Consider the following 17146-nt stretch of genomic DNA (forward strand, 5'->3'; position numbering starts at 1 on the left):
CCTTCATTTTTATTATTCTAATTTTGCTGAAGTTTTGACATTGGTTTGACAATCATTACCATGCAAACAGGCAGAAGCAATCAAGATTAAGGTTCATGGAATCCATTTAGTAATAAAGGAAAATCTGAGGAAAGATGCGACTAGGAGAAAGCAGCATCAAACTGAGCATGCTCCTATTCAGGCAGAGACAGAAAGGAAGTGGACGTACTGTAGAAGCTGGCCATTACGTAGTTTTGACAGCGATCACCAGTAAATTCATTTGGGCACCTGAGAGTAAAAACAAAAAGAAAAAGAAAGAGAAAACAGAGAAAAAGAAAAAGAGGCAATTATATGCTAAGAGGCTCCTTGAGTGACTGCAGCCAGAACTTTGATGAATTCATCTTCAGAAATTGGGCCTGTTTCTTATTGCCAAGAGCCTGAAAAAGTTTTGAAGAAACAATGGCTTCACAAATACCAATTTAACGAGGAAGGTGATTAATTTTAGTAAATATAAAAGTACAACACCTGAAATGACAACTTGATATTGTCATTAGTCAGTGAACTTGAATGTAATGTTTACACTAACCAGCTTTTTTAAAAATTAAGGCTAAAGAGATTCTAAATAAGAATACTTGCAATGACAACCAGAACAATAAAGAATTGTTGCAATTACCAAAACAATAATAGGTGTTTGGTGCTGTTAAATCTTCACAGAATGGTCAAAGGCAAAAGAAAAAGATCCCATTTTAAACTGAAGAGTGAAAACATCAAATGATAGCGATTTTGATTGCTGTAATTTGGGAAGAAAACAGATTTCATCTTATTTTAAAACATACTTTGTGGACTTTTTGGCAATTTATGGACTTTCATGGGTACAACTTCAGCACATCGTGGTCCAGAGAATCCATCCTGACACCTAAAGGCAAAAATGTGATCCACAATTTAAAAAGAGAAGAACCCATGGGGTAGAGAAAATCCTATTCTGTTTCTACGGCTCATAAATCTCCTCTAAAAGACCTCGGAGAAAGAATTTAAAAGGAAAACAGATGAGAAAAGCATTGCATTTTTATTTAAACAAACCTGTGTCACCAAAAGACAACCACAAATAACAAAACTAAAAAGTACAATCAAGGAAAGGAAGTAAGGGTGATGATAAATTTAAAGCTGATGTTTCTCTTTCTAGAATACCCTGAATTCATTGATGCTGTAAGCATTTATTTTGATGGCAAGATCATTTAAAGATATCTTTTTTCTACTGCCATATCTATTGATAGTTTAATAAATATGCAGAAACACGGACTTTTATAGTTGGACTACAAAACTATTAAAGCAGAGCATAATTCATTTATTCTTTCTTTCTTTCTTTCTTTCTCTCTCTCTCTCTCTCTCTTTCTCTCTTTCTTATTTAAATGCATTACTTGACCAAGCCAAATGGACTCTGGGCAGCATTATGTCAAAACAACAATATAATACCACCGGTAGCAAGAACAGCATAAAATCAGAGGCAAAAATAAATTTATTATATTATTAGTGTCTAGTAGAAAAGCTGATTCTCAATATTTTTCAGAATAAAGGAGGCAAACTGGCCAAACAGGACTCCAAGAAGAAACTCCAAAGCTTTAGCCCCCCCCCCAAAAAAAATTGTACCCATGCCTCAGGAAAATCGGTAATAAAATGTCCTCTGTAAAGATTAAACAGACTTATATTGAAACAAGCAATTCCTCAGAGGATGTAAACTCTTGGAAATTAAGCAACAGGACTTGAATTTACCTCAGGAGAAAACTGGGAGCCTCTATCATATAGGAATGCTCTGCTCCCAAAATGTTCTTTTTGATTTTATCAAGAACTTTGCATTAGATGCATTCTCTAGATTCTTCAACCTCTACATCTAATTCTTCAGATGAAATTTCACTATATCCATGATTGAAGAAATATCTATATGCTTCTCTTTTTCTTTATTTTGTGTGTTTAATTTCTTTGGGTCACTGTTTATTAGTCTTTTCTGTGTTGTACATAACAAAGGGAATAGCATAATGGGTATGTACGTACATACGTATATATTTATGCATGTACATTTCAATTGATTATAGTTAAGTTTCAAGACCAGAATCTGAACTGTAATAGATCTAGATCAAGAATTTAAATCAGGGTTGTTAAATGTTAATAGTTTTTGGCAGATTGGTAAGGATTAAATATATGTTTAATGCTTATAAAACAAAGAATGGTCAGCAAAACAAATTCATTTTTTTAAAAACCAGTTAATTTAGTTCAGTTTCTAGGTAAAGCTAATTTCTCAGTTCAAGAGACTTTACTTTGACGTGATTTATACAAATTGGCAGATTACAATATCACAGATTCCACAATTGTGGATATTTCACCATTAATTTGGTCTAATTAATTATTTAATCCAAAAATGTGTGAAATTGGGACTGTAACACACATTCAAATACTTTGGTCTGAATGGAGAACATTTAAAAAGGGATAATAATAATCTAGGAAAGAGAAATGTGGATAATGGGTTTTTTAAGACATGTTCTAATTGTATTGTCCTTTAATACTGCAGGTAATTTATAATCTTACAGGGAAGCAATTATCATTTCCTCTGTCTATTTAGACTATGCTGGCTAATTTTAATTAGCCAGTATAGTCAAAGGTCCACCATGCACCCAATTTTCCTGAGACAGCAAAATATATTGTTCATATCCTTGAAGGAAAAAAAAATAGAGAAGAAAATCTCATCTATAAAATGCGATGTAACTTAATGGTGGGGATTATTGAACTTTCTTTAGAACATAAGTTCAAAGCCATTTGGAAAGGTTACAGTGGCTCACATTGGATTTGCCACAGAAAATGTGCTTTTTTATTGCTATCACTGCTATAGCTATTGCTATGGAATAAAAAAACAGAAAAGAATCCCCACTAGAATTGAACTAGATTTCATTGCTTTTGTTCAGCATTATTTTGAATCTAAGGGATGAAAAGAAATGCCACATTGAAAGAGAGAAAAAGAGAAAAAACTTGCTTGAAATTTTATACCATACAAAAACTCATCATCCCTGTTTTATTTAAACAAAGTCTCATACAAAGAAATTGTGCTGGGTTTATAAAAAAAAAACCCTCTTGTTCCTGATTGCTAGTAATTTTTATTTGCTGCCTGAATCCAATCCAAATTCAATCTCTTTTTAAACATTTTGCTTTTTTTTACTTTTCTAATTTCAATTATCTATTTAAAAAAAATCTAAAAAAACAATGGATCATTCCTTTTTTCCCCTGTGAAAAGTGCAATTATTTGAAAATTCAGTAAGTAAATGATGTATGAGTCGCAGGTTACTGTTTTTATGAATAGAGTTGTTGGGATTCTAAAAATATACAACTTTTTTTCATGCTTAACATTGAAGGGTCATTTTCTCCCAAATATGTTTTTCAAACTCCTGTATAGTAGTCGCAGTTTGCTTGAAATATACCCTGACCAAAATAGTATAGCATTTAAGGCACTTTGAAACTATTTTGCTGAAGTACAGCAAATGTTAGTATGTGTCAAACATTCTTTTTCAGAAGGGCTTCATCAAATCAGAGATGCTAAGGTTTTTAAAAATCTATTTTATCAACAATCTAGCTTGTGAAAGTTTCAGAAAGGCCTTATTAGCAAATAAACCAGAATGGCCTGTAAAAAATGTGTCCTATTTCAAGAATACCAATAGTTCCTTTTGAGTAAATAGCACCACTATTCATGAATCCCGGTAATTGGTGAACATGAATTAATTTTTGAAAAACACAAAACAAATTGCGTTCTCTCTTCCTAACTCAAGCAGAACTTCAACTTCAGAACTTCAAACTCTGATTATTTCTGAAAATAGCAAAACATGTGGTTTGATTAATATATTTTTTAAAACAAGTTATAAAAGCAAGAGTGACTATAACAACACTGTAGCAGTGTTGATTACACATTGACTACATGTTTAAAATGAAGACCTCCCAACACTGCATTAATTATTCTCTAAGCTTGAAGACTAAGGTTGACATTAGCAAAACAATGACCTGACTGTGTAATATGAATTAGAATTAGAGTTTTCAGTTGTTAGGAAATTTTCTTAGTGTCAAATATTTTACTGATAACTTTGTTCGCTATAAAGACATTTGAATGCCAAGTTGTCAGTGAAACAGAGAATGTCTGATAATAGAAAAATTATCTGAAATGTTATGGTTTGCATTTCAGCTTAAGGAAATATTGTTTTGCTTTTCAAAAAGTAAATCATATACAATAAATATGAATTTATTATTAAAGCAAGAACAGAAATATCTAAATGCTACCTGTCTAGGACAAATTATATCAAGACATTGTACAGGTAGTCCTCAATTTATGACCACAATTGAACCCAAAATTTATGTTGCTGAGAAATTTATTAAGTGAGTTTTGTCCAATTTTACAATTTTTCTTGCCATATTTGTTAAAAGAATCACTGCAGGTGTTATATTAGTAACACGGTTGTTAAGTGAACCAGGCTTCCTCACTGACTTTGCTTGTCAAAAACTGGACCCATATTACTCTTCAGTGTGGTCTTTATAACACTTCACTGGTCAAATTTGTTTTCCAGTCTGAACATTTTAACTACGGTTGGGATGACATTTTATCTGAATGAAATTGATATTTCTGCTTTATCCATTCTTGCATATAATTATATCAGGACTTGAATGTTATTATGAGCAATACAGTAGAAGTGGTATGAAATGGAAAGCACTTGATAATTTCCAATTGTGCTCAAACACACTCTTTGGTTATTGAAAACAAAGGAATGTAAGAATATCCATTAGGTAGCAATTGTATTCTTAATTTGGTATGAAATTTATAATATGAATATTAAACAGCTGCATTTAGATATTTTAAAAATACATCACGTTAAATCAGGATTATAGAGGAAAATGGATATGACACTATAGTATCAAGGTTAACTAAACTCTGGGATCTAGATTCTAAAAAAAGAAATAGACTATTTTAGCATTCCCCCCCACTTAGTTGCATTTCATAAAGCAATCGTAAAAGATAAGCCATCTTTATTTGCTGTAGCCAAAATATGAGACATTTTAGAATTCCATCCAATTAATTATCTAATTGTTCACAGAGTATGTGCTTATGTTGCAATGTTTCTGGAACAACTTTCAGCTTGAAAAATATTGGAAAGTCAATTGTGGCAGCCCTACCACACAATGTTAAGCTATCACAGGTCATTGATCTAGCAAACATTATGGAATAATTTCAGAAAGTCTTGTTTTAATGAAAGAGAGAAAGCATATGTATGTGTATATTTCATATTTGTATTTTGTAAATGGTGTTTTAATTTAAAACATGTTTTTTCTCTCCAAACAAATGCATGAATAACATTAAAATTTTTGAATGCTTTTACCATATGAAAAATATCATCTAGTCAAACTACAGATTCATTTTGTGTAGCCCTTCAAACTGGTTTCCTCTAGCTATGTTGACTTATGGGTCTGATAATTTTTATGAAATGCAGTCATTGGCCATGTCAACAGAGTATGATGGTCCAATACATCTGGAAGCAAATTGGGCAACAAAATAGTGGCCCTTTTATTTTAATGTATTGGGGATTTTTTTTTTTTAAGTGATGTTTTTGTGTCTAACAGATTGTTATTCCTTTTTTTTGGCTAAATAATTTTATATATGGATTTAATCTAATTTAAACCATACATACAATAGCATTTTCATGTTTTGGAAACAAGGGAAATGACTTGGGATGGTGTTTAACTCTTATTTTGGAGAATAAAAAAAGCTGTCATCAGTTCATAACATATGTTCTTTAGGTTAAACAGTGTTACCATATGAAACATCCGTTAAAGCAATAAATACTGTAGCTTCACTGGAAAGATTCTCGTACTTGCATAAATATCTTGGGTTTGGAAGATCTTTGACCATGAAGCATTCACCCCCATTTACACAGTAGCCTTTCTTATTCACATCACATCTTGTGAGATGACTTGTCCCAGTAGTAGATGTAGTGGCTAGAAGAAACAATGGAAATAGAAAGGGATAAATCTCAGTATGCATGTACTCAGAACAAAAGAGTTAAAGAGTTTTAGCATTTTTATGACATGTAACAAATAATCAGTATCTTAGTTAAAAAAACAACAACAAAAATCACTTTGTCCAAGGTATTATGGGGGTTACCATATGATGTCTGAGTCAATAATCATTTTCCTGCTTGTAGAATGGGGCAACTCACCGCAGCCAATTCTCTGTGGCCAACTCGTCATGGCTATCATGCTATGGTCAATTCACTGCAGAACGCTTCATGGCCATCTCGCCATGGCCAACTCACTATGGTACAACTTGACACAGCATAATTCAACAATTTGATTTAATTATTTAAGATAATTAAGACATTATTTTATTTTTTGTTATTCACATATCATATTCTCCCTCCTTTGGCATCCTTTCTTTAATGATTCTATTCCACCATTTCTGCAATATTAGTGTAACTCTTAACTTGTGGTGGTTGTCCTGCAGCAAGTTGGCCCTGGCAACTTGGTCATGTTGAATTGGCCACAGTGAGTTGTCTCAGACCCTCTTGCCTATGGTTCAATTTTAGAATTGATCTTTGTGACACTGTGGGATAGATAAAGGGGTGGAGAAAGGCAAGTCTCCTGCTCCTGGCATGGTATTTTATTATACTAAAAATTATTTGCTGAACTGAGTACAGAAAGAACATCCAAAAAGGAATACAAGTAGTATACAAATCTACATATCCACAATAAACCAAAACGTTGTAATATCCACACATACATATCAACCATGTTATTTCTTTTTGAGATAAGTAACATTTTGCAATGTTCAAAGAGAGCAAGAAATAGAAAGCCAAAGAAATGGAAGAAGAGGGGGGGGGGAGAGAAGGAGAAAGAATATAACTACAATGTATCTTATTTACCAACTTCTTTGAGTACTTCACTTTTCTTTGTTTGAAAACTACTTGTTTGTTTTGATCTATATCCAAACCCCCCTTATATATTGTCATTTGTGGTTTAATCTTCTGACTTCTTTCTTTTTTGAGGATCTCATCAATTTCATCCCATCAAAACTTTTAATAATCTTCCTCTTCCTCTCAAACTGTTCACTCTTCATATATTTGTTCCGTCTGCATTTTATGTGTTGTATTGTTACGCCAGACAATGGTTAAAGCACTAGGTTAGAAAGTAGGAGACAATGAGTTCAAGTCCTACGTTAGCCATGAAAATCAGTTGGGTAACTTTGGGACAGTCTCTCTCAGCTCAATCTACCTCCCAAGGTTTTTGTGGTGGGGAAAATAGAAGGACGGTTATGTTGGACATGTTACAGCATCAGCTGTAAAATGTTCTTCAACCTTTTGTGACACCAGACCTGGCTTTACAGCAGGGGTCTATTCTTTGGGTGATGATCCATACACATGAAATAAAGGGGACTCAACTTTAACCAAGCAAATCAAAGTCAAACTGAATAACAAGGCATTTGTCTGCCTTGAATCCAATTTGCTCATAACTATCCTTCCATTTCTAGTTCTTTCTCTCCTTAGTTTGCTACTAACATTTAATCAGTTCAATCAATTAATTTAATTCCTTGTAGATGCTTCAATCCAAAAGAACAATAACAGTTGGTAGAGCTGTCAAAGCCCATCATTAATTCCTTGCCTTCTTTCCAATTTAGCTGACGCTAATAATTTCAGGATTTAATCAGCTCTGAGATTTCCAGGGTGTAGATAGCATTTGCTCGTTCCATCTCCAAATTTCAAACCCTTCGGAGACACAGATTCCAGGAGAGGACACCCAAATAACTGCACATCTTAGCTCCATTATATGGAAATCTGGGTTAAAAACTAGTTGCAGAATCATGACTTAAAACTATAATTGGGTATAAACCGGTGTATCAGTGTTTTCTGGTGGAAATATTTACTGCATATGCAATTCTAGAATCATGTAAGAATTCCATCTATTGCCACCTCTACTTATCCCTCCATCACATTTCCTTCTTAAATCAGACTATTACTCTAGAGACAACCTGCAGTTCTGAAGTAAATGCATTAATTTGAAAAGAAATGTAATACTGTCTGCTTTAGATCCTGCAGACAAAGTTTATTACTGCCACAAAGGCTAATGGAACGCTTTAAATTGAATTACAAGGATGACTATAGAAGAGTTAAGCTTAAAGCTATCTATAATAGCTGTGGCCATCTTATTTTGCACTTTTTCTCTGAGCAATTGTGAGATCAAAAGTAATCCACCTGAATGCAAAAAACAGATATTTTGGGGGTTGAAATAAATTTTGGGCCATTATGAACCATGGACAAACAGGCTTAACAGTGATTCTTTTGAGGAATCTCTAAAAAAATAATACAAACATTAGGGAAATATTATTTGTCTGTTTGTTGATATGGCACAGTAGCTTCTCCCAATTTGGGTGCTTTCAGAAATGTGAACTTCAACTTCCTGAATTCCTTGGCTTCCTTTGTTATTAGTGAGAATTCTGGGAGATGAGATTCAACAAATTAAAGAGCAATCAGATATGGGGAGGAATCTTGTTTATTAATAAATGTTCTCTAAGTGGACCATAGGAGGAAAAACAGACTATTGGAATATAAACTGTGATAATGAAAAGCAACAACAAAGATAATGAAGTTGCAGAAATGCTTTGATGAAAAATTGTTGAGAAAAAGTATTCTTGCATGAATAAAGCAGTCTTCTTGTAGTGCTGAAAATGCCACAAGAAGGCATCACATCAAGGGGAAACCTGTGTGTATCTATGTACATACATAGATATACACAAAGGATGTGGTGGATCAGTGGCTAAGTCGTTGAGCTTATTGATCAGAAATGTTGGCAGTTCGGCAGTTTGAATCCCTAGCACCGTGTAACGGAGTGAGCTCCCATTACTCCCATGCTGACCACATGACCACAGAGATGTTTTTGGACAACACTTGCTCTTCAGTTTTGAAATGGAGATGAGCACCACTCCCTAAAGTCAGGAACAACTAATACATATGTGCAAGGGGAATCTTTACCTTTACATATACTGTATATATTTACACTAAATATCCCTCACCCCACACTGTTAGGATGCTACTTTGAAGGTCCTCTCTTGAATGATCATCCTTATAACTTTAGTTGATAAGAATGCACAGAAATTTAACTCTGAATACAATTGCATAGATGTATAAAATACATGGAAGAACATGATTTTTCTGTTTTACAATTGTCTAAAAGAGATGGTCTGTAATTTAGTCCCAACATTAGTGAATTTATTCTTAAAAAACCCTGTTCCATCTGTTTTAAAGAAGGCAGTATCCTTCTTAAGACTCAAACTAATTCTGGATTCAACCGTTCTGGATAATTTTTATTAAATCTTCAAAGTCCACCTTTTGGGAAAAGTTGTGGAGAAGGTGGTTGGAGTGCAGCAAACTGAATTAAACATGAATACTATATCCTATCACAATTTCCAATAAAAGTATGGAATTAAATCCATATGTCAGTAAATTTAAATATCTCCATGTTACCTGCTTGGCAGAAGATTAGATTTTAATATTCCCCTGATTGTCATCAGCTTTTTCCAGTTTATCCTGAATTGCAGTTAACATATTTTAAAACTATATTTAAATATCTTAAAAATAAGACATTGCCTGATTCCAAAGCTTAGGAGCCAAATCCTGGACAGGCCTTAGCTATGAAAGGGCTGATATGATAGCATAAAATTGAAAGTACCTTTGAGACTGCATGAGTTTCAGAAGCCACAAACATAAGGAAAATAAGAGGGGGGGGGGAAAGTAAGTGAGAGTTCTGAAGACTAAAACTACGAAGGGCTATTGTTCTTCCAAGGAGCCAAGAAAAGTTTCTTGGTTGCTCTGATGTCCTGTGTACAGATAATCCTCATCTTATGACCACAATTGAGGCCCAAATTTATGTTGCTAAGTGAAACATTTGTCCAGTGAACTTTGCCTCATTTTACAACCTTTCTTGCCACAGTTGTTAAGTGAATCATTGCAGTTGTTAAGATAGTCACATGGTTGTTAAGTGAATCTGGCTTTCCCATTGACTTCGCTTGTCAGAAAGTTGCAAAAGGTGATCACATGACCCCAGGACGCTGCCACTGTTATAAATAAGAGTCAATGGCCAAGAGCCTGAATTTTGATCATGTGACCATGGGGATGCTGCAACGGTCATAAGCGTGAAAAATGGTCATAAGTCACTTTTTTCAATGCTGTTGAACAGTTACTAAATGAACTATTATTGTAAGTCAAGGACTACCTGTATTGGAAGACATGTAGAGAGAGTGCATTCTTACTGATATCCTTGAATCTTTCTATGGATTTTGATAATGCTATTTTTTTTAGCATGCTTGAAGGTTTTTGGAGATATCAGTTTATGGTGGTTTCCCATTACCATTTTACCATTCTGAGCTATGAGATAGTGACATTGGGCGTCACCTTGATATCTTTGTCTTGTCCTCCATGATATTTAATAGCTTTCTGAAGATACTGGAAACAATCATATGTGGATACAGAATTAGTTGCTACCTTGAATACTGATGATACCCAAATGCACTGCTCTTTTATTGCAAAAGGGATATAATATATTGGGAGACATCACTTGTCTTTAAACTCTAAGGGGTTAGACGCAGGAACATAAACTGATTTTGAACAACAGAATAAAAGCTGACTTCAATGAATGACTTTCAGAATTTGAGTGATATACCTTTTTAAGTTGAACTGCATTCTTCTTATAGAACATATTTAGGATCTAGCATCTTTCTGGGTTCAGTGTTGACACTGTATAGCTATACATATAGTACAGGTATTCCTCGGCTTACGACCACAATTGAGCCCAACATTTCTATTACTAAGTGATAAATTTGTTAAGTGAGCTTTGCCCCATTTTACAATTTTCCCCGTCACATTTGTGTTAAATTAGTAACACTGTTGTTAAGTGACTCTGGCTTTCTCATTGACTTTGATTGCCAGAAAATTTGATCACATGATCCTGGGGCACTGCAACCGTCATAAATATGAACCAGTTGTCAAGCATCCAAATGTAAATCACTTTGACCATGGGGATGCTGTGACGGTCATAAGTTTGAAAAATGGTCATAAGTCACTTTTTCAGTTCTGTTGTAACTCAGAGTGGTCACTAAATAAACTATTGTAAGTCGAGGTCTACCTGTACAGAGAGTGCTTTGTTAATTTTAGTTGAGCAGTTAAGGCCCTACCTATCTGGACCCCAGGTTTTATGTAAAAAGTGGCATTGCGAAATGCCAAGGGACATTTCTTTATTAATTCTTTCACATGATTTTTTAAATCCTTTTGCAAGAAAGCAATTGATGGCAAGTATTCCACATTTGTACAATACTCCTCTGAATATGCTAGACTGAAATTAAAATTCATTGGATTATGTTGGGTTTTTAGAGTCAAATGTTTTGCAATAATTACTTATTTGAATTTGTACCAGCTTTAGTACAGTTCCAAATTATGACGCCTTCTACTATTAATAAAAAAAGGACTTTGCTTGACAAAAGACCACAGAAACTCATACCAGGTATTATACTTCTCTGCAAAATTAATGTCTCTTTTACTGAAATGTATACTATTAATGCATCATTGTGGTACATGAAACAGTATACTAATCTGATATAATATTTACTGTGCTAAATATATAAAAGTGGTACCAATAAACAGTACATCAGCAAAGAATGATAAAAAATAAGGGCCATAGTTTCATTCTAGACAGATACTGAGTAAGCACAATTATGTTTGGCTTTTAAACTAATATAATAACTCATCTGTTCAAAGGCACAACTGAAAGATTTCTTCCTAGGAAAAGAAAACCTTTTTGAGAAACAAAACTTCACAATAAATAAAATTTATTGTAGTAGCAAAAATAAATAAAATAGAACAAAATGCAAGGTTTCAAGTTTTTCTTTCTATCCTTCCTCTTCTCCAATTTGTGTACACATTATCTAATAAATTTTTTAAAGAATTCAAACACATTTACAAAGTAAAACTGAAATAGTTCTGTTTTAGTTATACATTACTCTAAAACCAGATTTTTTTCAGCTTATTTGGATACTATTGACCTCTTTTCATACCTAGAAATATGGAAACAGATACTATATTGAATTGTTTGTTTTTCAAAGGCCTAGCATGTTTTTAATAGTGTCTTCCAAAAATCTTTTATATTGACTTATAAAGTTATGCTTTTTCTTCTTTTTTTAAAAATTATACTCACAATAGATAACTATGTGATCTCTCCCAGGAGAGGCCTACGCCCAAGAATGAAACCAGTCAGGTGGTACCTTCAATTGGTCAGTAACAGATATACAGCTAATAACATAGCCTCCTATTTGAAGTTACTTCTTGGGCTGCTTTGAATCTGACTGAACGAAGTCTATTTGCTTTATATTTCAACAGAGTTTCTGCTGAGATCAGGTATAACTTCGAGCAGCTAGAGTGTCAAGCATGCAAGGTGACAAGTCTAATGATACTGATGAAGGGAAAATAAAGTATCAGCTTCAGTCCTTGTAGGTCATGGACAAGACTCTTTTGCTGAATTATAAATAGACAAGGATGTCTTCTTTAGTAAAAAAAAAAGAGACAGAACAAAGAACTCACTCTATTACAGGTTTTTGTGAATAAACATAGTTGTCAGCAGAGGCATAATTGTAATGCACTCTACTGAAGTGAGTTAGTGATTTACGATGATCCAAAATGCTGGAAATCAATTAGAGAACATTTAAATTATGATACCCTATATATAAGATTTATATTTCTGGCTATTTTTAGACACCGTTAATTTAAATGATTCATTTTCTTTAGTACAGTAGATTTTTACAATACTTTGATAAAATCCATATAAACATAGTTTCCTGAAATACATTTATCCATTAATTGTGGTTCTTACAATCTGCAATTTCCAAAAAGAAAAACGGCAACTCATTAAGTTGCTAGAATTTATTCTCTCACTTCAACCACATAACTCTGTGACAACTGTTTCTGCAGAATGTGGTGCTCTCAGTGTATTGGTACACACAAAATTAGGCTAATGAATCAGTGGGGCTATGGTTCTCATTGCATTGCAATAAAAAGATTCTGAATGTATCTATTGTTAGATTCTCAGAAAGAACCAGGCGGGAGGCGTATGAGGTAACCGTAAGTATAACACGTTTATTACAGGCAAGAACAAACAACAGGAGTAGACCGGCACCCTTCCTCTGTCTGACAGCTTTTTATATAGAGCTGTCAGACAGGAGAACCAATAGCCGCGCGTATGACAGCCCGGCAACTTGCAGGTCACGCCTGATTGGCTAAGGCGTGCCTGGCTGTTGCCGAGCTGTCATTCGTAAGTCCGAGGACTTACTCGGGCTTCAACATCTATAATTAGAAGTAGTCCTTGACTTATGACAAGTGAGCCCAAAATTTCTGTTGTTAAGCAAGTTTTATCCCATTTTACGACCTTTCTTTTTCCACAGTTGTTAAGTGAATCATTGCGGTTAAGTTAGTAATACAGTTGTTAAGAGAATCTGGCTTCCCCACTGACTTACTTGTAAGAAGGCCACAAAAGGTGATCACATGACCTTGGGACACTGCAACCATCATAAATAGGAGTCAGTTGCCAAACATTTCAATTTTGATCACTTGGCCATGAAGATTGCAAGTGTGGAAAATGGCCATCGGTCACTTTTTTTCAGTGTCATTGTAACTTTGAACGGTCACTAAGCGGATGGTTGTAAGTTGAGGACTACTTTAGTGCCCAAAGATAGAGACTTCATACAACATGACTCAAAAACTCTGGACTAGTCTCCTTTCTGAATCCAAGCTGAACATAAACTTTTTAAAAATATTCCAGTTCAGTATGTTTGCTCTCTGACAAAGTAGCCCATTTGGCAGAAGCACTATTGAAACTTGGCTCTGTGTAACATCTAACCTTGCACTAGAAGCCAGAGAGAACAATATTATGATCAAGAAGTAGCAAAGTCAAAAAGACTTGGCTGCTAAAGATGGAAGGAAGAGAGAGACTGGCTCTGAGGTCGTTTTTAAAAGAAGCTACGGTAATATTTGATACCAAGATTAAAATTTAGTCTTTACAAGAGCCTGGAGGTATAGAAAGTCTACCCCAAAATTGCATGTATCACTACATTTATATGTACTTTAAAATAATTAATATTCACATTATGGCTAGTAAAGCAGAAGTTAGTCACACTAAATTGCATGGCACACCATGATCATAATTTGCAAAAGATGCTTACTTATTTTTTTGTAAGTTATTTTAAAAATCTGCAACGCAGCTGTAATTATTAGAACTTACTTTAGTTTTGACATATATATTCTTTGCGATGTTGTAAAATACCTTCAGAGTAACAATGTGTGGAATAAATGCAAATGATATAAATCATCGTAGAATATTTTTTTTAAAAAGTATTATCGCCATAAAATGCAGTATAAGCCTTTTCTCTGAAGCAAGGTCATTATGCAATTCTATACACCAAGCCAAGCCTGATTTTTTAAAAAAATGTTGTAGAATTGAAATGGTTCAAAGGAGTATTTGACGATGTATATTTTCCACAGATAAACATTGGTTTGCAACCTATGAAGCAATTAAATTTATCCTATTCACTTACACTAGCATCCTGAGCTTAATTATTTCCGCAGCCCTGTCTTTCTATAATGTCAGAACTCCATGACTCAAAGGCCAGCTAAAGGCTACAGTTTGTAACACCACACTAATGCAGATGTGATTATATGTCAATTTTAGAATCCTGTAAGCTGGCACCAATTAGGCTGAAAGGCAGTCTTATCTTTGTCTTACAAATATTGCCCTTCCACAGTGTAGTTCAATTTTCAGAAAACATAAAATCAATAGAAAAAGAGATGAGTTTAAGCAACTAAAAAAGGCAATCCAGGAAAACAACTCCCTGGGTGACTTTAAAAATCTCTCTCAGAAAAGGAGTAACAAAGAGACTTAGCAAGCATTCAACCTGCTCATATGAGTAAATGTAACTTTCAAGTGCCCTGTCCAATGTCATTGTTGCTACAGAGTAAGGAACTGTAAAAGAAAAGTTGAAATCTCTCCCATCTCTATACCATGAGGGTTTTGGCCGGAAAACACAGTATTTAAAGTAATGTATTATCAGCATTTACACAAATACACATGCACTACAACATTAGTCCTTAGAGTATAATGCTGATGTCTGCTTTTTCTCGAGTCAAAAAGTCAAAGATATGTTCAAAAGCATGAAGAAGAGAAGAGGGGGACAAAAACAAAAATTATGGATCGTAAGTCATTGTGGTCATAGATCAACGCATCATGTGACTGGATTTGAATGAATAAACCATTTTTAATGATGGTATTAAGCAGATGCAGGTTATTAAACAAACACTATGGTCATTAAGTAAATCTATTTTCCTCAATGGGTGGGGTTTTTTAAATTGTTAAGTGAACCACTGTAGTTGTCAAGTTAGTAACACAATTATTAAGTGAATCTGGATTCTCCATTGACTTTGCTTGTCAGAAGGTTGCAAAAGAAGGTCCTGTGACCTTAGGTCCCACCAATGGTCATAAATATGAACCAGTTGCCAAACATTAGAATTTTGATCGCATGATCATGGGGATGCTGGAAAGGATGCAACTGTGAAAAACAATCCTAAGCAGGGGTAAAATCAACTTACCTTCGCTACCGATTTGCAAATGTGAGTGTGCACGCATGCACAGTGTCAAAAATGGGACTTGATGACATCCGGGAGGATGGGCAGAGCCTCCCACCACCACCGCTAATGGTTTGTCCAATCTGAATAGACTGGCTGAATTGCACCGCTGGTCCTAAGTTACTTTTTTCAGAGTTATTGTAACTTTGAACCATCACTAAATGAGCTGTTGTAAGTCAAGGTCTACCTGTATTAACTCTGCAAGTGTAAGTTTCAAAACAAATCTTTAAAAATAACTTTTTAAAACATAAAAGGAAATTATGACTTGATAGCTGCATTTCACCTCATGCCATCTTTGTTTATACTCTGAAGGGAAAAAATATTGCAGAGACAGACATCACAGAGAAGTTACAAATTCTGACATAAGGTTCCTGTCAGCCTCTGCCTTGCTGCTGCTTCGGCTGCCATTGAAATGGGGAAGGGGGGCATGGAATCATTATGTGCTGGAGGAATGTTCTAGAAGCTGTTCTGACCATCTCATTGCGCATGTGGAGGTAGGGAGTTTCCCGCCAAGGTTAACTGTCCAGCATTCCACCCTGATGTTTTTTGACGATATCTCCCACCTGACAGTTGGGTGAATTATAATTGGACTATGGACTGGGGTGCCAAGGGGAGGGGATTGACCTATACGTGATATTCATTGTTTTCGCGCCCAATTAACCAGACTCAGCTTAGCTTTGCTACTATTCGTTTGTAATTAGTAAAAGTACACTTAATTTCAAACAAATGGAGTTGAGTGGTTTCTTTCCTGATTATTGAACGAAGCAGCATCTGACAGCTCCTTAAAGTTACTCTACAGATTTTATTTTCTGCAGAGACAATTTGCCCACAGCAAATTTCATGATTAAAATGATGTTTCCTAAAAAAAATAAAAAAAATAAAAATACAACCATAGCACTTTCCTCCTAACTTCATCATCTCGGCAAAATGACATTGCTATCAATTTTCCTTTTTTTTTTTAACAGAGCTCTATTTCCCAAAGTTCATTTACCAAGAAATGTCTTTGATAAATTTAAGTCATTCATATTATATAGTAGCCTTTCACATCCTGAGGGTCTTCAAATGCACGATACAATTTCTATCGATTCAAGACAGCATGACTGTCCCAACTTTTGTCTCTGTGTTTCTCCATGTATTTGTTGGTGTGTTCTAACTTTTCAAAGGCTGCTTTGAAGATCTTTCTTTCCCTCATCTAATCCACAGGCGACAAACCACTGCAAGCAAAACATTAAAAACAAGCTGTAGAGATCAATCAATGGTCATCGTAACGTATCAGCCATTGCTTCTAGCAAGGAAGAATTATAATTGCATCAAACCCTCTCTAGCGATTCTAGTGCGGCCCTAAACAAGACTATTGAATTCCATTGTGCTCCCAAATTTTGTACTATGCCAGTGTTGTGGCTGGAGTATTTATTATTTCAACTAACACAAAGGCA

General features: G+C 34.6%; 1 protein-coding gene across 9 annotated transcripts in view; it reads right to left on the bottom strand.

Moving 5' to 3' along the window:
• NRG1 (neuregulin 1) overlaps positions 1-17146 on the bottom strand; it is a 162685-nt gene that overhangs the window by 24295 nt on the left and 121244 nt on the right. For 6 of the 9 annotated variants that reach the window (XM_032214217.1, XM_032214216.1, XM_032214214.1 and 3 more), the window contains 2 exons: positions 5874-5997; positions 209-267 (listed from right to left, as the gene is read on the bottom strand). In XM_032214217.1, the coding sequence (XP_032070108.1) occupies positions 209-267; positions 5874-5997 (183 nt within the window). Of the gene's footprint in view, positions 1-208; positions 268-815; positions 896-5873; positions 5998-17146 lie in introns of those variants that run through there. The other 3 variants (XM_032214219.1, XM_032214218.1, XM_032214212.1) reach the window with 2 other exon arrangements.

This window comes from Thamnophis elegans, chromosome 3, assembly GCF_009769535.1.
Source record: "Thamnophis elegans isolate rThaEle1 chromosome 3, rThaEle1.pri, whole genome shotgun sequence".
Lineage (NCBI taxonomy): Eukaryota > Metazoa > Chordata > Lepidosauria > Squamata > Colubridae > Thamnophis > Thamnophis elegans.